General features: G+C 58.0%; 1 protein-coding gene across 6 annotated transcripts in view; it reads right to left on the bottom strand.

Annotated features, from left to right (window-relative positions):
- ZMIZ1 (zinc finger MIZ-type containing 1) overlaps positions 1-20,902 on the bottom strand; it is a 202,167-nt gene that overhangs the window by 83,793 nt on the left and 97,472 nt on the right. For all 6 annotated transcript variants that reach the window (XM_077746414.1, XM_077746409.1, XM_077746413.1 and 3 more), the window contains 3 exons: positions 17,450-17,558; positions 10,955-11,068; positions 3,381-3,486 (listed from right to left, as the gene is read on the bottom strand). In XM_077746414.1, coding sequence (XP_077602540.1) covers positions 3,381-3,486; positions 10,955-11,068; positions 17,450-17,509 — 280 coding nt within the window. In that variant the 5' untranslated portion in view covers positions 17,510-17,558. The remainder of the gene's footprint in view (positions 1-3,380; positions 3,487-10,954; positions 11,069-17,449; positions 17,559-20,902) is intronic.

Here is a 20,902-nt window from a genome sequence, read left to right as displayed (position 1 = left end):
CCTTAGGGCCATAGGGAGCCCGTGGGGGGCGGGCAAAGGCAGACCAGGGCAGGGAGGGAGGGCCAGAAAGTGCATTTGTTGGGTCCCCCCGCCCCCCCCGGGCCTCAGGTGGTGGCGGGACCCTCACTTCCCAGGTTAGGGAATCTCACTTAAACCTCCCAGGCACCCTGACAGATGAGGCCATGGCCCTGGGAGGTGGGCTGCACGGAGAGGGAGGGCCGTGTTGGGGCCGCCTCTGGGACTCGGGGTCACGGCTCAGTGTCCCCATGGCTTTCATCCCTCACACGGGCCAGCCGGCCCCCAGAGGCCCCTGCCTCCTCCCAACGGGCGGGCAGCCTCCCTTCCCAGAGGAAGGGCCAGGCAGGGGCATGGCTGGCAAGCTCTGAGCCCTGAGGCCCAGACTTCTCAGGGGGCTGGGGCTGACCTGTGAGAGGTGGTTAGTCACGGCTGGCGGTGCCTCCCAAGTAAGGGAATTCAAGTGGTAGTGGAGCCGTGGGGCTTGCCAGGCCTCAGTGTTCGCAGTTGCAGAATGGGTATGCCGAGGCCTTGCCTCAGGGGCCTAGGGGATATCCTAGGACTTAACAGACACAATGGCTGGGAAAAGGCTGGATAAACTGTAAAGAGCTGTGCACAACTGGAAGTGCAAACAGAGGGAAGAACAAAGCCCTTGTTTCAGGAGACATGAGGCCGGAAGACACCACTTTGCAAGGGTGGGGCCACGCTAGAGAGACTTGAGCAAAGTAAAGGGCTCTCCCGAATGGAGTGGCTTCCCAGACCCTGCCCAGGAGCACGGGGGCCTCCCAAGTCTAGGTTCAGAGGCAGCATGGGTTGAAGTCCCAGCTCTGTCACTGACGAGCTGTGCAACAACAGGTGAGTCACAGACCTCTCTGAGCTCCATTTCCTCAGCCATAAATACAGACGATACCCCATGTCTCACCAGGCTGAGCACTGCGGCCAAGGAGAAGAGAGCTCCCAGCATGTACCAGCAGGAGCACAAGAGACTCCGGAGGGAAGGGCTGCATAGGGGCCAGAGGCTCCCCTCCCCAAGGAGGGAGAAGCTGGGGTTTCTGAGATAGCCCACTGTCGTGTTTTCCTCCTCGCCCTCTGGCCATGCTATCCTTGACTTGGTCTTGCCTCTTACATCCCCTCTGGTTCACTCCCTTCCCTCTACTGCACAAGAAGGGGGACCTTACTGGTCCGGCCACCATCATCCCAATGTCCCCAGCAATCTGCCACCTGGTTCCCTGCATCTACACTGCCCCCCTCCCCTCCCCTGTGCAATCTGTTCTTCCTTTGAAGCCGGAGCCATCTTTGCAAAATGAGAATTCAGCCATGTTCTCATCGCTTTTAGTACAAAACCCACAACGCTTCAAGACAGGCCCTGTGTGTCTAACTGCCGTTGACTCCCGCCTTTGGGCTCTGGAGCCACTGCTCTTGCTTTAGTTCTGCCGAAAAGCCATGCTTCCTTCTACCTCAGGACCTTTGCTCAGCCGGTTCCCTTTATCTGGGAAGAAGCTCCTCCTCTTTGTCTTTACCTGTTCAACACTTCTCAACCTTCAGGTCCCAGGAAGCCTTCCCCCGCCCCCGAGGGGTCCCCTAGCCTCCCTGACTTTTCCTTCATGGAATTCAGCTCAGCTCGAATTTACATACATGTACACGCACACCCACCCACCCACGCACACCCACCCACACCTATGATTGTATGATCTTTTTCTTTTCTCCAGACAGGGGGTCCGGAAAATCAGAGCCAATCACCTGATTTCATAAACGAGGTTTCATTGAAACTAGTCATATTCACTTCTTTAAATACCATCCACACTTGATTTTGTACAGCCTGCGAGGCCTAAGCTATTTACTATCTGGCTCTTTACGGAAGTTTGCTGACCTCTGCTCTAAACTAGAAGCTTCCCGAGGTGGGCCCACAGCTGTTGTACTCCTCGCCAGAACCCATACATACCTGGCCAGGTGCCCACGCAAGGCAGGACCTTAATAGAGATATGGATATACATGTTTCTTGGATAAGCAGCAATTTTTACCTTGTCAAAATTGTATTGACTTGAGTTATTATTAAAACTGTGGGGCCCATCAGGAATAGACGTCACTTATGAGATTCCAGGACCATTTTCTGGCAAGCAGTTCAATACAACAGCCGTATCCCAGCACCGGCTGGCACATCAAGTATCTTAGAGGTGCCACAGGCTAACCGTAATTTCACACAGCTCTGTAAACGACCGTCGTCCCTGTGCATGGTCTGCAAACATTCGTGGAGGGAGCACAAACCCGCACTGGAGAGATTACAGGTTGAGCAGCGTTACGAAACTAACGTCGTGAGATGTCTTTTAAACGTTTTCCTTAAGGCTGTTTCTAGATATACTCCAAAGAACCGATCGACGAATTCCGAGAAAACGTCTGTTTTATTGTCATACAAAGGAAATAACGGATCTTCTTTTCTTTTCCAATGAGTCGCTCTGACATAAAAAACGTTAGCAACATGTAGACACCGTGTTTGGCAACGCACGTGTTTCTAGAACTTACGACGAGCCCTGCAGGGTAAGTCTCATTGTCGTTCCTGCCTTCCCAAGGAGAGAAACGGAGGCTCGGAGGCCGCACACTCAGCAAGTGACAGGGCTGGGTTGTGCTAGTCCTGTCGGGAGTTCAAGGTTATGCTGCACCCCCTCCTTAGGCAAGATACTGAAGATGGTGGGAGGTGTAAAACTGCATTTTTGGGGTGGTTAAAGCCCTCCCACAGAATGCTGCTAGCACCTCTGTGGCCTCTCGTTAATATAGGGGCAGGGCATCCCAAAGCCATGACAAGGTTGCAGTGGATAAGACTGCGCAGAGCAAGTTTTCAGAGCCCTGCGTGTACTGACTCCCTTTCACTTTGTGTTTTATTTTAAGCACGAACATTTTGAATGAACACGGTGGCGTGTCAGGGTTAAGAATGCTGACTCTGGACTACAGGCCTAGGCTTAAATCCCAGCGCTGCCCCTTTCCGGCTGTGTGACCTGAGAAACCTCTCCAGCTTCTCAGAGCCTCAGTTTCCTGGTCTGTAAAATGGGGATGGTCGCAGTGCTCATGCCAAGGGGTCGTTATGGTGATTCATGAAACGAGATGGTACACATCTCCCTTTAGCCTGTTGGGCCGTGGTGTGTCCCCTGGGACTCCCACCGGCCCTGACGCACCTCCATGGGTAAGAATACTGCCTGAGAGGAGGGGCGAGCCTCAGCCAGGGGCTGGCCAGCATGGGGGACTTGGAGGCCCACACTGCACCCGGAAGAACCAAGGCGCCCGCCAACAGGGGTGGCACTCAGCCCGGCGTTAGGACCCAGTTATACCCCCACGGCCCGGTGACGCCCGTGGAGCCCCCGGCGGTCACCTACCCGCAGACTTCGGGGTGAACTTGTCTCGGTTTGCAGCACACACTGCCAACAGTCGGTAACCGAGGTCCAGGTCGAATCCTTGCTGGGCTGCCACCCGACTGACCACCTGCCGGCAAGAAGGAGAGGGAGAGTGGGGTGAGTCACTGCTGGCGTCCGGCCTCCGAGCCCAGAGCAGCGGAGGTGTCCATTTCACGGGGGAGGCTGGTGAGGGGGGCAGGCTAAGGCAGGTCCCCAAGATCGGGCCGAGCTGGGACTCAGACTGGGCCGAGCTGGGACTCAGACTGGGCTTTGCTCAGTTACTCAGCAACCACTGATAAGCACCTCCTCCATGGCAGGCTCTGGGATCCTGGCCCCTGCCTTTGGGGGTTGCCAGTCTGCTGGTGGGCCTGACCCCAAAGCCCAGGCCCTGCAGCTTTCAAGGACTCCCATCTGGCCACATTCCAGAAGGCCGAGGAGTGTGGGGGCGGGGGCGGGCAGTGCCGTATTTCCATGTTTCCAGGCCTCTCTTCCCCCCAGAGCAGCTCCCCAAACTCCCTTCTGAGTCCAGGCACCTTGGGAAGTCCCCTGGCACCTCTTCCTATACCTTCCCTGAGCTCCTGCAGGCACCATCGTGGACGCTCCCTGCCCTCGCCACTCCAGGCGTGGTCCCCACCCGGCTGCACTGCTCCCTCCAGAGTCAAAATCTGTGCCCGCGGAGAAGCCCCGGACACACTGCTTCGCGAAGCTTCGGCTCACAGCTGCCCGACAGAGCGCTACGGCTCTTCCAGATGTACACACTATGCTCCCCAGCGCTCAGCTCTGGGCCAGGCGACCTGCAGCCTCTCAGACCCCAGCCCAGAGGCTGCAGGCTCCTCATGCTCAGCCTGGGGTCCGCATCCAGCACCAAGCACCTGCTCAGCACATGGGAGGCTCCCATGAGCATGTCGATGGAAGCTTGCTAACAGTTGTGTATTTGGAGCCCGGAGGTCCCTTCCTTCTCTTCGAGAACCTCTGGAGTGCAGGCTGGAGGGGGGACAGGTGAAGGGCTAGGAGGGCTGACAGTCCCCAGGGGCAGTGCGGGATGGGTGCTCCCAGGGGGACCCACGGACGGCTCTGCAGGCCCACACCCATTGGCTTCGCTCCCTCCCCATTCCTTCCCAGGTGTCCTGCTGCATGGCCAGACCAGCTCCCTCCTGCCCGCCTTCCTCATTAACAGAGGCAAAATCAGGTTTACTTAGTAAGAAGGAAGGCCCTTAGAAAATGGAATTGACGGGGGTGCCTGGGTGGCTCAGTCGGTTAAGCATTGGACTTCGGCTCAGGGAACTGATCTCACGGTTCGTGGGTTCGAGCCCCATGTCGGGCTCTGTGCTGACAGCTCAGAGCCTGGAGCCTGCTTCAGATTCTCTCTCTCTCTCTCTCTCTCTCTCTCTCTCTCTCTCTCAGAAGTAAATAAAACATCAAAAAAAAAAGGAAGGAAAATGGAGTTGGCGCAGGCTAAGAGCTGGGGCGGCTAGGGCTGGGTGAGAAAGCAGTGCTCCCAGATGTGGGAGCTCCTTCTTTTGAGAAAGATAAGACTCAGTCAGCAAGCCTTTCGAGACCGCCTGCCCCAGAGGCGCTCAGGGGACCTCAGGCTGCCATGGGGCTCCGCCCAGCCTCTGGAATAGTTCCTCACTACCTGCTTTATATTTAAGGGTTCGTTACAAGGGCTCCAGGGCTAAAAAGGATAGGAAAACAGCGAATCTAGGCCAACCCTCTCGTTTAAAAAGTATGGATACTCACACGGGCCTGGACAGGCTGCCCCTGGTGAGCCAGGGAGGAGCCCGGGGACTCCCCCTCCCCGGGACCACCATAGCCCCTCGGAATGGGGCCTTGTCTCCCCGCCCCCATCTCCGAGGAACTCCCAGGGCAAGGAGGGAAAAGGACTTCTCAGGTTTGAATGTTTGCTCAGCACCTCTTCTCTGCTGCCAGCCGGAGCCCCTGACACAGAAGTCACCTGTTCCCCCCAGGCCTCTTTCCACACGTTCTCTTGGCCCCTGACTGTNTGGCAACCTTACTGTTAGTCTCGCCATCCAAGCAGAAAAACCAAGGGCACTTATTTACTCTGTGGCCTGTTGAAAATTTCAGGTCTGGAGACGGACACTCTCTACAGCGGGTCGGGAAAGGTCACTTCGGCTGAGATGCTGACACCGGTGCCCTTTGCTTTGGTGGAAGCTTGGGGCGGATGTGAGTGAGCACCGTGTGTTTGGATGAGGGCATCAGCGAGGCTGCTGCTTGGGGATGTGCTGACAAGGGCAGGCAGTATAATGAGGACACTGGCTCCCAGTATGAGGGCCAAGTAAAAGCCGTGCGCAGCCAAGTGCCCAGACCCTTACGACAGCTCCGGGAGGAGGTCTGTTCTTATCTCTGTCTCACAGATGAGGAAACTGAGTATGAATAATAGCCAAAGAGTACAAATCTTGTCCATGAGAGAGCCAGGATGCAGTCCCAGGCAGTGGGCCTGCGGAGTCTAGGCTCTTTCCCCGAGAGGACCTCTTTGCAGCCCCAGAAAGGGTAAGGCCGTAACTGCTGGGAGAAACCTCAGGCCCCGTGTTGAGGGCAGGAAGGCAAAGGTTTCACTGTTGGGCCAATACCGGCTAATCCTGTTGCTCTGGTTTAAAACAAAACAAAACAACCAAGAGAAATTGAGCAATAGGGGCCTGGTGCTGGTATCAAAGCTGTCCTGCAGGTAGGGAAGGTCTGCTTGTCACCAAATCCCCTGAGCCACGGAGTTCAGAAGGGTCACTGGCAACAGCTTCCTTTTGTCAAGGCCCAGAGAGGGTAGGGCCTTGCTGAAGGTCAGCACAGCACAGGCGTCGCAAAGCTGGACCCTGAGGCCCTAGAGAGCCTTACATGCACCGCTCTCCCCCACCCTCCTCCCCACCACTGGCTTCCTCTGGCCCAGGAAAGGCCTGTGAGGTGGGTCTGACTGACGGTGTGGGGCGGGGGCAGGGGGTGGACTTAGCTGTGTAGCCCGTTGTGTTCAGAGGCCTGCTCCTACAGGGCATGGAACCTTCTGGAAGGTGGGCCAGGGGAAGACCCCCCCTCCTCCACACAGGCCTCCAGGGAGGCGCTGCTGCCCTCTGCTGGCTGCCCAGCCAGGCCCAGCCAGCTCCTGGCAGCCTGAGACTGAGATCCCGGGTCCCAGAGGGACCCACAGGTCAGGGAGTCCAGCCCTTCGCGCCACAGAGAGGGAAACGGAAGCCCTGAGATGGCAGAGGGCGTGTGCTCAAGGTCACACAGTCCCATAGAGAGAGTGCGTGGCTTTGAAAACCAGTGAGCCTCCGGGCTGCGAAGTGGGACAAGCTATCTGGGAGATTTCTGCTCCTGGCGTGGGGCTGGATTCTGACACCCTCTGAGGGAGTCAGGGGAACTGGAGGCACGCCAGGCCTGCGCTTCAATTCTGCTCCACCCTATCCTGTGCAACCCAAGGCAGGCGTCTTGACCTCTCTGAGCCTCAGATGTTTCCTCTGTAAAAGTGCAAGGACGTTCTCTATTTCCCAGGTTGTGTGCTGGGAGCTCTGGCAGTTCTGTGTGTCCCGGTTCTGTCTCATGGTCATTACACAAGCCCCTCAGGGCACAGCCCTCATTGCCCTCTCTGCCCCCCCTCCCTGGCCCCCGTCCCCATCTCAGTGCAGGGGGTGGCAGGTGTCTGTGGCTGTTGCCGCTGCTGCTTTGGAGTCAGGCACCAGCCGGGGTTCTGGTTCTGCCCCTTGCTAGTTGTCCGACCTCACCCAGGTGACTCAGCCTCTCTCTGGGCCCCCGTCTGCTCGCCTGTGCAGTGCTCTCGTTGAGGGGCTGGGAGTCCGGACTAGGCGCACAGCTCAGCGAGCACTGTTTATGGACACCCCCTGGCAGCTTCAGCAGCGGGTTCTTTGAGGCTCTGGGGAGGCATTGCTGGAGAGATGGGGACGGCACTGCTGTCCCCTCTGCCACCTCCTCTCCTTCCTGCCTCCCCTCTCCCGCTCTCTGGCCTCCTCCTTTCTGTTCCTAGAGCAGGGTGAGCGTGCCCCGCCTTCAGGGAGGAAGAATGAGTGAGTCCAGACAGGCCTGATTTTAAGGGAAGGGCCAGGAAGCGAGCCGCCGGCACGGTTAGGAAAAACCTGGTCTGAGGTGGTGACCGCAGCTCACACCCCTCACCCCTTGGGAGGGGCCACAGGGCTCCTGCACATCCTGGGGTCAGAGGGCCTGAAGGGGAGGGTGGGGCAGGGGACTGCGGGCTGCTCTTCACCAGGGCCCAGCCCCAGTGTGACAAGCGTGTGCCTGTTTGCTGACTGAGGCTAAGTGGTTTTTCATTTCTATCCTCCAAGTAAGCCACATCCAGAGGGAATTTGTTCCCTGGGGTCACCCCGGGGATGGTGGCAACCTGGGGCACTCAGCCTGCCCCTGGATGGGGAGGGGTGCAGCCTTGCCCTGTTTAGGCCCCGTGGGACCTCTGACCTCCCCCATCCTGTCCCTCCCGTGCATCACGGCTGGGGCTGAGAATGTGCAGGGGGACAGGAGGACAGCAGCAGGGCCCTCGGGGGTCAGTAGTACCAGCCTGGGACCGGAGCAAGCTCCCCTCCCCCCATCGGTTGCCGCAAGTGATGATCCTTCCCTCTGCCCTGCAGGGACTTCATAAGGATTGAAGGAGCCAGGAAAAGGCTGTGGGTCGTGAGTGTCTTTTGTGACCCCCACCCTCCCTTCCCCACACGTCCCTGCTGCTACTTCTGCTGAGCTCCAAGGCACAGTCAAACTCACGTCTCCGCAACTGGCGGGTGAACCAAAGGCCCCTTTCGGGCGAAGCAGCAGGCCAGAGAGGTGGGGGTCAAAGCCCACCTTGAACCAACGGCGTGCCTTAGGCTGCGGCGTGACGAGGGGCGGCCCAGGAGAGCTGGCACTGTGCCTCTGTCCACACAGCTGCCTCTTCCCCAGGAAGCCACAGCCTCCCCACTGGCTAGTCAGATCCTCCGGGCTCCTCCCTGGGCTTCCTCCTCCGGGAAGACCTCCAGAATCCTTCCAGCCTATCCTCCAAGGATGCTCGCCTTAGAGCTCCTGTCTTCACACAAACTTTATCCCATCGCTCACCTGCTCAAGATCCTTCAAGGCTCTCCATCACCCTTCAGACAATATCCGAGCTCTTCTCCCTCAGCCTGCGGGCCCTGTCTTGGCTTGTTTCTGCTTCCCTTTTTGACCTTTTCTTGTATCTCCCTCTTCTGTGCTCCAGCCATCTGAGACTTCTTTCTGTTCCTTGAACAAATGAAGCCTCAGGGCCTTTGCACTGGCAGTTCCCTCTGGCTGGAGGACCCTCCCCTCTCATGGATGACTCCTTCTTGCCACTCAGGTCTCAGCTGGGGTCACCTCCTCTGGAGACTTCCCCAAACCGGCACTCTAGCCCCTCTCACAGCAGACCAGTGTGTGTCCTTTTTTACTCTTTTATGAGTTTGGTGCCCACCTTCCCCGCTGGAACATACGCTGCTTGAGAGAGGCCCAGCATAGAGCCTCAGCGAGTGTCTGTTAAATGGCTAAATGACAGGGACGGGGCAGGGCCAGCTGCCGGTCATCTCACACCCCAATGCTCATCCAGCCGGCACGGGGCCATTGTCTGAGTCAGCTTTGAATCCCTGTATCCCAGGCCGGGCCAGGCTCCGGGCGTGATGCTGGGGGATTGTGGAGGGCAGTCTGGCCACACCTCGTGCACGGTCCCCACCTCCTCCTTGACTTATAGCTGCCGGCAGCTGGGATGGGAACGAGGGGGCCGCTTGTAACATCTGTCCCTGCCGGCAGGGCTTAGCCTGAACCGGGTGGGATCCCCGCAAAGAGGATTAAGGGAGCTGGTAGAGGGAGGGGAGCCCAGTGGGCTGGAGATGAGGAGGGCCGGGCAGTGCAGGCAGCGCCTGATTTGGCCTGGTGGCTCTAAGGGAGCCAGACAGCATTAGCCTCAGACAAATGGAGGAGCCCTGAGGAGTCGCTCCCCTGGCTGGCATCCCTACTGGCTGGGAGGCAGAGGGGTCTGGGCTTGAATCCCACACCCACCTCTAACTGCCTGTGTGACCCTGGGAAGCCATCACAGGAAGCCTCCGTTTCCTCCTCTATAAAAAGGTGGGGCCAGCTTCCTGGAGTTTGAGGTTTCAGTGAGAAGGTCTATGCAGTGGACCATGCTCAGTGGCAGGCACAGAAGGGGTGTTTTATAACGATGCCCCATGAGAATGTCACTCTTCCGTTTGCTCCAGGCCAGGGCCATGCTGGGGCTTCTACCTCCCTCCTATCTGGAGCTTTTCAGGGAACAAGGTGCCCTTGAACTTCACCTAAGATTCCTACCTGGCCAGGCATCTGCCTTGGCCCCTCTTCTCCGAGCCTTGGGGTAGCTGGGCTCTCTGGCCATCTGTTTACCCATGTTCCCTTTAAAGCTGACCCAGGGGGCATTTTGAGAAGCTGCCCTCACCGGCCACCGAGGCTCCCTCAAGCTTACGGGTACACGTCACGCGGCTGTGGTCATTCACAAGCAGTGAGATCCTTCCCCATGGCTTCAGCTGGTGAGCTCTGAGGCTTGGCAAATCATGCCACCAGCTCCGGGCCCGGCCTCTGCTCAGCCTGCATCCTAGGCCCTTATCAAGTGGAGTGAATTTCAGCTCTCTGGGGCCTTTGCACATGCTGTCCTAAACACCCACACGCATGTCTCTAGCTCCTTGCCTCTGTTTTCCACCAGCCGCCCCACCTCCCAGGCAGTTAATGCCTCCCTTCTGTGGGCTGCTTCACCTTGGACACAATTCTCTTGGCCATCTCTTTCCACATCTGTCTCCCCGCTAAAGAGGGCATTGGGCTTGGCAAAGTCTTCCTCTGTGGTTTCCCAGGACTTCGCACAGGGGATCGTATGTGATAAATGAGGGATCAATCAATGTTTATTTGGATAGATGGACGGATGTCATAGGAGCTCATTAAATGCTTCCATGAATGGGTAGAAGGATGGATGACCGCAAAAAGAACTTGACAGAGGTTTGCCCAAATGCACGAAGGAACAACTGGATAAAAGAACGGCTCAGGGCTCCTGGGTGATTCAGTCGGTTAAGTGGCTGCCTCTTGGTTTCAGCTCAGGTCACGATCTCACAGTTTGTGAGTTCGAGCCCTGCATTAGGCTCTGCGCTGATAGTGCAGAGGCTGCTTGGGTTTCTCTCTTTTTTTCTCTCTCTCTCTGCCCCTCCTCCTATGTGTGCGCGCTCTCTCTCTCCCTCTCTCAAGAGAAATAAACTTTTTTTTTTTTAAAGAATGGCTAAAAATTCTGCTTTGCTGAGAGTGAACATGTACCCTCACTAGACGTGACCCCCCACGCCAGGGAGGCCTTGTGCTTTCCGATCAGGTGTGGGGAGCCCATATCAGTCTGAGGGCTGTGTCTCCCCATCAGACTGTTTTCCTGGAAGCTGTATGTTGGGGGGGAGGGCACACACAGAAGGGCTGTTCCCTCCGGTGATGCTGTCCTTCTATCATCTTCTGTTATCTGCAGCCTCTCCGACAGCTGGACAGGCTCACGAGTCCCCAGGCGTCCTCCCCGGGTGCAGTGGGGGAGGGGGAGGCAGACTCACCGTCAGACAGCCCATCAGGCTCTGCTCGAAGGGCCGCTGGAAGGCTCGCGGGTCCCCACACCAGTCCAGCAGCTCCGTGGCGGCATTGTGGAAGTTAGCAGGGTTCTGTAAGTGCTGCGGGAGAGGGAAGGAGGCAGCATGAAGCTCCAGGAACAAGCCAGCAGGGCAGCGTGCACGTCTGGGGTGGCGATGACCCCCGGCCTCCCAGGGGAGGAGGCTCGAAGAAAGGGGCAGACCAGGAATAAGGAAGCTTCTCAGACTCCCTCTCATTCACTCTCCCTTTGTATCCACCCCACCTGATCCCTGGCAGGATGGAGATGAGTAGCCCCATTGCAAGGATAGGAAAACCAAGGTCCTCTTAGAGAAAGACAGTAATATTAAAGTGTTTTCTGGATGCTGGTAGCGGGGGCAGGTGAGCTCCACAGGGTGCAGGAGGGGACCCTGTGGGCCCCACGCTTGGGGGCTGGGTCTCCTTGAGCTAGGATAGCCTTGCCCTGGCGATTCCTTCTTGATGATGCCCACTCCCGCTAACCACCACCGCCACCACCACCGCCACCACCACAACCCAGGTCTGGACGTCTGCCAGTCTGCCTTCAGAGCAACACGGTCACAGCCAAACAAGGGACAGGGTCAGAGAGAGACCTCCAGGCCAAACTCAGCCAGGGAGTCAAACTATAAGCACACTGCGCCCAGGCTATTCTCACACGGGGGGTTCTGGTGTATGTGACTTAGCTCCCCAAAGCCAGATTTCCTGTTCCCAGTCTGGCTAGGCTGGGGACCCGCTGGCATCTTGGGGAGGGGTCCCTGCCTGAGCTCAAGCCCCTCCCAGTCAGGGGGTGTGAGTCAACAGAGACTGCAGTGGGCACCAAGGCCTCTAGATTCTGCCTCAGACTCAGGCCAGGTGGCTGTCGGGCAGGGGTGAGGGGGGACGGCTTCCTGCTCTAACCCCCACCCAGGTCTTCCCAGGCCCTACAGAGCTGCGCCTTAGCTCAGGGGATGAGTGACTTGATCAGGGTCACGCAGCAGGTCAGGAACAGAGCTGGGATCCCAGAAATGGGTCCTCTGGAGGGACACCTAGGGTGTGCCCCCAAGGATCAGAGGTTAAGCCAGCTGCAAAAGGGATGGGGGAAGGGAGAGCTTCTAAGGCTCCTGTTGCCTTGGTGCTGGGGAGAGACAGGCAACAGTAGCTCCCCCCGCCCCCCCCACCCCCCACCTCCGGGGCAGGCCCTGCACTCCATCCCAACCCATGGCTACAGTCTGCCCTGGAGCCAAGGCAGGGAGGGGTCTTAGCAGCGACCAGGTCCCGGGATTGGGAAGCAATGGAACATGCAGGGTCCCGGGGGCTCCCTCTGCCTCACCTCCCGCTTGCCGCTGACCCAGGGCAGTCCCTCAGCTTCCCGAACCTCAGTCCCATCTGTAAAACGGGATGACCCATCACAGCCTAGCGGTGGGAATTTTTGTTTCTTTTGCTCAGGGTTCTGTGACTATCGTTACAACGTGGTCCGTGCGCGAAAGATTTAAAAATGGATGGAAGAAAGTGAAGTGCCTTAGAACAAGGTGCCTCTGGGGGCGAAAAGGGAGAGGGAGCAGTGAAGGAAAGAGAGAGAGAGGGCAGGGGAATAGCAGCAGGCCCTCCGTCACGGGGCTGGGGAGTGCGGGACGAGGGGAGGCTCATGTGGCCCCTGGCGAAGTGCCTGGTGCATGGGGTGCTCCCCAGTGGGTTGCCCTTGGCCCTGACTCTGCGTCCCGGAGTCTCCCCGGGGAAGCACGGCTGTTCCGTGCAGCTTTCAGCCCCGGCCCACACAGGCTCCTTCCGCACAGGCAGAGCTGGGAGGAACCTCGACAGGGAGCAAAGGGCAGTGCTCTCTCTTTAAAACGTGCCCCCTCCAAGGCCACGGGTGGCCCAGCTGTCTGGGCTCCGAGTGGAAAGCCATGCAAATCGGCTAATTCCCCGCCCAGCAGCTTCCCTCTGCTAACCGAGTTGTTCCGTTTATTTACGTGATGTCACACCCAATTAGCAGGGTCAGCAGCCACCGCATGCAGCTCTCAGAGCTGCCTGCCCACAGCACCCTCACCCTGCAGGGCTCCTGGGCTCCCAAGTGGCCTCTGAGGCTAGTCCCAGGGGCCCAGTTTTGTTCTGGCCCCTGAGCACACAGCCATATCTTGGCCAGCCCACCTCGAGGCTTCCCCACCCTTGTGGTAGCTGGCTTACGTGGCCTTCAGCTTGGGTTCTAGGTGGTCACTGGTGGGCGCAACTCACTGGTAGAAGGAATGCCAGGCATTCCGCCATTCAGTGCTGTGGCTCTGTGGCCTTGGCCCAAGACCCCTGCCCTCTCTGTGCTTTTGTTTCCCGTTTCGACTACGAGGTCCCTGGACAGCACAGGAACGGCGACCTGGGTCCGACCTATCTCTGCCCCTGGGGCACACAGTCCTGGGCGTGTTCCTGAGCCTCAGGCCCCTCGTTGGTAAGATGGGGTGGTGGCCGCTTACAGGAATGCTACAAAGTCAGGAGCGATTTAAATAACGACATCCTCGGGGCGCCTGGGTGGCTTAGTCGGTTAAGTGTCCGAGACTTTCGCTTAGGTCATGATCTCGCGGTTCGTGGGTTCGAGCCCCGCGTCGGGCTCTGTGCTGACTGCCGGCTCAGAGCCTGGAGCCTGTTTCAATCTGTGACTCCCTCTCTCTCTGACCCTCCCCTGCTCATGCTGTCTCTCTCTCTCTCCTAGAAATAAATTAAAAAAAAAAAAAAAAAAACACTAAATAACGACATCCTCATTAGAGTAGACGTCAGGAAAAGGCTGCTATTGCTCTGACCTTGGTACAGTGTCTTCTCTCCTACGAGCATCTCGAGAGCAGAAACAGTGCCCTGTTCACCTCTGAAACTCTTAAGACTGGCACAAGGCCAGGCCCGTGCAGAGACGGTTGGTGAGTAGTTAACTGTCCGAAGGACGGTCTGTCAGTGTTGCAGGTCAGCCACCTGGCCACGTCAGCACAGGTCCCTCGTGGCATGGGGAGTGGCCAGCCTTTGATGGTCAGGGGACGGGAGCACAGATTTGAGTCACAGGCAGAGGCCTCCCTGGCTGTGGTTCTTCCTGGGTCCTAGTACCTCACCTCCCACCAGGAAGGCTGCCTGTCTCCACAGTTCCTCAGAAGGTCTGGCCTGTATCCACTGGCTACCGAGGCAGGAGGAGGTGACAACAAGCCTAGACCAAGTTGGACTGGTCCCCCAGACCAAGGGATGAATGCGTCTTCCTATTAGTTCATCTGTAAATCAAACAATCTGTCCATCCATCCATCCATCCATCCATCCCCTTTCCCACTTACCCAGTCAAACATTCACTACTTTATTCATTTCTCATCTATCCATTCATCCACCCACCTATCTATCTATCCATCCAGAATTGGATGGAGCCTTATCCAACCTCCCGTCCATCCATTCATTCATCCATTTACCCATCCATCATCTATATCTACCTGCCCATCCTTATGTCCATCCATCTACTGATCCAGCATTCCCTTAGCTCTTCATCCATCAGTTCACCCCTCCCCTGCTTCCCCTCAACTTACGTGGGCCCTGCCCTGCCCCGGGCACTGTGCTAGGCTCTGCTGGCCTTTGTGATGAATACGGCATAGCCTCTGCCCCTAGGAACTTAGCCTGGTGGGAGGCCTGATACATGCTCCCACAGGGCCTCTAGCTCAAGGGAGAAAGAGCAGGGTGGGTGAGGTGGCCGGGTGCCCAGGAAGCCGTGGGGCTCAGAGATGGAGGGGCAGATGCTCAGAAGGGCCCATAGGGTTGGGGGGTGGGGGCTGCTGTGCAAGAATTCGCCGATTTGTGTGGCTTTGCACATGCAGCCCAGATGTGCCTGTGACCTCTGAGTGGGGCACACTGTAGAGAGGGCACTGGTTCTTCTAGTACTGGGGGGCTGAGAACGGGGGAAAGGCAGCCCAGCCGGTGGCCTGGGGGGGAAGAGGGGCAGTGGGGTGCCTGGGGGTGGTGCCTGTGAGCAAGGGCTAGAAAGGGGTGGGGGCGGGTTGCCATGCTGTAGAATGAGGCAGGGCCGGGAGTCCTGGGCCGCAAAGCCCCCCTCTGGGGAGCCACAGACCCACCCGCCAGAGCTAGGCACAGCCAACACATCTGTCATCCTCAGCACGCAGACCTGCTTGCTTTTCTCTTCTGATTAGGACAGAGGCCGTCCGAGAATCAACAGTCTTCAGCCAGACACGCCGCCCTCTGGGGCAGCTGTGGAGCAGACAGACGTTAAGTGCTGAGCTGTGTCTGGCCGGAGGTGTGGAGGGGGGTGTGGGAGTGTAGGGAGCTCTGGATGGCTCGGTGGGGGCGGGGGGAGGGCATCTGGAGTGCCTGCTCGCCCTTGCAAACGTGTCAGCCTCTGGTCCCAGCGCAAGGCTCTGCGTGGACGCATGTGCGCATGTGCAAAGGTCAGGCAGGCGGCGGCGGCGGCGGGGGTCGGCGGGGGCGATGGCGGCCTTGCAACTACCCGGGCGTACGCTGGCTGGGCATCCATCATGGTGCCGTTCTACAGACCAAGCAGGGTGATGTGGCCGCGGAGGCGGCCAGCACCTGGTGGAATGGCGGCTCAGTCTCGCCGTCTGGGGAATCTGAGCCCGGGGTGCCATGCTTCAAAGGGGTAAAGGGCACCCTGATTTCTGGGGGTGCAGAGCCGGGCACGGGAGAAAGGTCAGGGTGTGAGCAGGTGTCCGAAGAGGCCCCGTGCCTGGCGCGAGGAGGGGCTCATTCAGGGCAGCCTGACCGCACTGGTGGGGGTGGAGGCCACTGAAGGGCTGATTCCTCGGGGCCGGGGGAAGTGGGGCCACAGGCTGGGCTGGGAGAGAGCCCTGAGGAGCCTCAAGGAGGAGGTAAGAGCAGAGTTGGAGGGAGGGCATCGTCTGGCTTCTATTCTGTGATCAGGAGCAGAGGCGTAATTGGCGTTTGGGGGAGCTGTTTGGGCTGAGTTCAATCTGTAACAAGTCTTCTTCAATTTCCTCTCCTCAGACCCTGCCTGGGCTTCTAGAGAGAGAGAGAGAGCTGTGCTCACTGCTTAGAAGACACACACTCTTCTTCCCGAGGACCAGCCTCAGCTGGGCCCTGGAGCTCAGGGAGGGCGCGCTGGAGGGGGTGGGGCTCTGAGCTCTGCCCCCCAGGGGTCCTGAGGCCAGTGGCCCATGCTGGTGACCTGAGTGTCCTGTTAAGCCACCTAAGCCCACGGCCTCACTCCAGCACTTGCCTCCCTGCCACTGAGAACTGAGGACAACAGCCCCTGCCACCACGTGACAGCCTGGACCCACGTGATGGGTGGGGAAACTGAGGCTCAGAGGAACAAAGGGACAGGTCTGAGATCAGGGACTGTGGGCACATGGAGGAGTGAGGATTTGGGCCCAGGTCTCTTTGAAGTCAAAGCCCATGTCCCTTCTACCATATTGCTCCTTCCTGGAGTAAAAGAACACTTAGGAGTCTGCAAAGGCACAGCTGTGCAGGAAGCTAGGAGGCTGCGCCCAGAGGGCGGTGCACCACTCCTGGCCTACACTGGGGGGCGCCCACCAACCCTGGTTCAGTCTGGCTTCTTAAAGTGGGGGGCTCTGAGACCGCCTGGAGTGTGCCCCACTTCTGAACAATCCGGAGAGGATGCTGGCATGCAAAGCACCTCCTGAGTGTGGTGTGAGCATGGGCAGGAGGGGGACTTGCCGCCCTCAGGGATGAGGCCCGCCTTGCACAGGTGAGGCTGGGCTGTGTGACTTCAGCTGGCCGCCTTCTCTTCTCCGTGCCTCAGTTACCTTTCCTGTAAGATGATCTAATTTCCCAGAACCTTCTCCTTTCTGTTTCTTTATAGAGAATCACTGGAGCAGAAGGGCTGGGAGCTCAGGTCTGGGAAGGAGACTAGGCACTTCCCTGCATCTTCACAGGGGCCAGGTGGCATAGCAGAGCCCAGAGAAGCACGGCGCAGGCCCACACTCACACAGCTGAGACGAGAAGGGGAAAGGAGGGGAGGGGAGGGGAGGGGAGGGGAAGAGGAAGGGAGAAGAGGGAAGGGAAGGGAAAGGAAAGGTAGGGAGGGGAGGGAAGGGGAGAGAAAGGAAAGGTGGGGGGAAGAGTAGAGCAGGGAGAAGANGGGAAGAGGAAGAGAAGGAAGGGGAGGGTAAGGGAGGAGGGGAGAGGAGCAGAGGGGGGAAAGAGGGGAGGAGAGGGGAGGCAAGGGACGGGGAGGAGGGGAGGGGAGGGATAGGGCAGGGCAGAGCTGGCAGATGAACCCTGCCGTGTGATGCCAGGGTTAGGCTGATCTCTGCCAGCAACATTCTCACAAGGGGGTCAGGGAGACCCAGGCAGTCAGCCCTTGGCCACCGTCACCTCCACCCAGCGCCCAGGAGGCCCAGCTACGCTCCTGGCCAGCACATCTCCTGCTCTGCCTGCCTCTCGTGCCCTGCTGTCGCCCGCTGGGCCAGGCCGGGCAGGGGAGGAGTGAGCCCAAGCCACGCACCCACCTGCTTGATGCACTGTAGTCGGTCATTGGTCTGTTGGATGTGCCTGTCCATAGAATTCATTCTGGCCGTGTCACTGGGTTCTACCCGAGAGCCATGAACGTTGTCCAGCCTGTGAAGACAGAGGAGAGTGGGTGTCACAGGGGTGTGCCAGGCCTGACAGCCTCACAGCCACTTTCCAGCCCCGAGGTGGGCATGCTGGCCCCGGTGGCTCCCAGCAGCTTCTAGGGCCCCTTGTGAGCTGTGGCGGCCTCTGTCCCAGCCAGCACTGCGGCAGAGAGAGGAACTTCACAGTTGCCCAGCCCGCAGGGAACCCCATCTGGGCTGGGAGCAGGAGGTGCTCCTGGGTGACCTGTCGGGATGACTCCCATGAGCCTTGGGCAGGCATGTCTGCATGGGACACGACATGAACAGCACACGTGGCACACACATTACTACACACGCGTGTGTTGTGGGGGGCGGTGGGGATGGCGACCCCACCTTCAGATTTGCAGCTTGGAGTTTAGCCTACGTGATGTGGCTCTCTGGGTGCACACAGGTGCGTGCGTGTGTGTACTCACACGTGTAGGGGTCTTCCCATGTGACCCTTACTGCGTGTGTGGTGTAAGTGCAGCAATCCCGTCGTCGGGGGCACCAGGACCCCCAACCCTACCCCCCATGCTTTAGAGTTCTTCACACCACAGATCACAGCTTCGTTTCCCCCTTTGCCTTTCTGGGAAAGAAGGGCAGGAGTCTGCACCATCTCTCTTTTCAGGACAAGGAAACTGAGGCTCAGAGGGGGAAGGGAGTTACCCCTGATGGCACAGGGCCCAAACCAGGAACTAGAGCTCCGACTGCCAGCCTGGGGCTCAGTGGGGCAGGGTACCTCAATGTCACGGTCACCAGGCTCACTTCCTGAGTGGCCGTGGGCCTTGGGAACGTTAACAAGAGTGTGACTTCCTTCAGGGTGGGAAGCTCAAAGTGGAGGAAACCCTGTCACCTTCAGAAAGGCCCCGGGGTCCCCAGGCCTCTCTGGAGAGGCCACAATGGCAAAGGCAGAGATGGAGAGAGAGAGAGAGAGAGAGAGAGAAAGCAAGCAAGCTGGAGACAGAGGAGAGAGCCCACCCACTCTTTAAGGGTCCAGATCCATCCCTGGGCCAAAGCAGAAGTCTGCCCATGGCTACTGGGTTTGCCTTCCCATAACCCAGCAGGCATTTCAGGCTCAGACACATGGTTCAGACACAGGGTGCTGAACAGAGACCTCTGGGCCCTGGCTTTCTCTGCTGTCCTGTGACACTGCCCTCCCAGAAGGGCCCTTATCTCCTGCTGTGTCACCAAAGGTCCCATTTACCAGGCACTTTCGGCATGCTGGGCCCCTGCATTCTCTCCTTTACTCTGCAAGACTAGAATTATCTCCATTTGACAGATGAGGAAACTGAGGTCCGAGATCTGCCAAGCCCCCATGGCTAGCAGGAGACTGGACTGTGTCTGTTTGCGCCTGTCTGCCTCTGTGTCCCGGCTCTCTGCCCACCCCCCCGCCTCCTCCGCTCCCCAGCACGAGCACCCTGGGGCTGAGGGAACTACTGGCATAGAATGTCCAGGCCCAATCTTGGGAAGAAAGGCCTGGTGTGTTCCATGGAGCTCTTACCACACAGTTCCTTCAAGGCACTTCTTATTGTTCCATTTGTACTTGAAAAGGCAACTCATTTGCATGGCTCAAAACTCAAAGCCCATGAGGGTATCCAGTGAAATGCTGGTCCTGTCCCCAGCCCCCAGATGGCCTTCCTGGGACGGCCCGTGTTACCAGCTCCCTGAGGGTCTCATCTCAGAGACACAAAGAACTGTGGGTACTATCCCCAGGCACCCCTTAAGAGACACACAAAGCGACAGCATTCTATATACACTACTCAGACCTTGCTTTTTTCCTCTTAATAATATCTCAAAGTTTACTCCACATCAAGACATAAAGAGCCTTTTCCTTTTTCAGTGGCCACACTGTAGTCCAAGGTACTGGTGAATCATTTATCCCACTAGACTCTGAATGTCCACCCCCGCCAGGGGCTGGTCTAAGGCCTGAAGCCCCAAACGAGGCCCTTCTGCTCAGATGGCTCACAGTGCAGACCGAGTGATGAAGCCTGAAGCTGCCTCCAGATTCATTATTGCAAACGGTGGAGCGAGATCACCTCTTACATTGGCCACATCAGCCGTGTGTGAATTAGTCTAGAGAACGCATTCTAAGAAGTGGAGTGTGTGGGTCATTTGGGCATTTGTACTTTTGCGAAATGCTTTCTGGATGCGCTCTGCCTTGGAGCTCTCCCACCAGAAGGTAAGAGGAGGGGGGTAGGGCCCAACATTTATTTTTTCTACCCTCACCCACCAACATCCCTCCATCCACCCCACCTATCACGTTTATATACCCAGAGAGCCAGCTTCCCTATTCATCCTTTGTCCGTCTAAATGCCTGTCCGTCCATCTGTCTACCCACCCACTTACCCACGCATCCATCCCAACACCTTTAGTCTACATGTACCTTACCCGTGCATCCTTCCAACTCACCCAGTAAATGCTTTTCAATATCTATACGGTGCTGGGTCCTATTGCTAGATCCATTGGCCATGGAGAGAATAAAATAATTATTTTATCTTACGTTCAAGGCACTCTTGGTCAAACCAGTATTCACTCTATCTTACTCACTAGGTGACTTTTTCTTGAGCTCCTAAATGAGGAAACTGAGGGTCAGAAGTTTGAGCAGCAGCCAGCTCCAGAATCCTGGCTTTCTCCAACCTAAACTTCGGTGCAACTAGTCGGGAGGGGGCAGGGATCCCCACTGGAGACTGCGGTGTGGCAGGTGTGTGTCATGGGAGAACGTTCCTCCCCTTGCTCCTCCTGTCGGTCCCCCAGGCAGGGGCTGAGTTTCTCCTCCTGAGTTGACTGGTACAGAGTCCCAGCCAGCGCTGGCTCCCAGAGGGCTCCTGGGGCCTGAGAGGAACCATGGTGCCCAGTCGGCCAGCAGGGGGCGCTGTTGATGAAGCCAAGGACCCAGAGGGCTCGAAACCTGCACTGTGGGGCTCTCTCTCTCTCTCTAGGGTCCTCCTCCTCTGCAGTGAGCACCTCAGTGCCCCCAAAGAGGGGGGTTTCCAGCAGCCTTCTCTGGCTTTCTAGGTCTGGGATTCCCCATGTGCAGAGCAGGAGATGAGTGGGGATTAGGCGGCCTCACAAGGTCTCTCTATCTCTAGGTAAACTTCTCCCAGGATGGACACAGAGCTTTATCTGGGGTCAGAGACCTAGCGGGGCCTTGCTAACTGCTTACTGGATGACTGATAGGTCGTTTCTGGAAACTGAGGGGCGCTCAGCCTATGCAGGGAAGCCCTAAGCACGCATCAGGAGCCAAACCCACCTAGGCAGCAGCCACCTTGGGGCCCAGAGGCTGTTCTTCCTGCTGTGTGCCCCCCCCCCCCCCCCCCCCCCCCCCCCCCC

This window comes from Crocuta crocuta, unplaced genomic scaffold, assembly GCF_008692635.1.
Source record: "Crocuta crocuta isolate KB4526 unplaced genomic scaffold, BGI_CrCroc_1.0 scaffold28, whole genome shotgun sequence".
Classification (NCBI taxonomy): Eukaryota; Metazoa; Chordata; class Mammalia; order Carnivora; family Hyaenidae; genus Crocuta; species Crocuta crocuta.
Note: the sequence above shows the minus strand (reverse complement) of the source record. Positions and strands in the feature narration are given on the sequence as shown.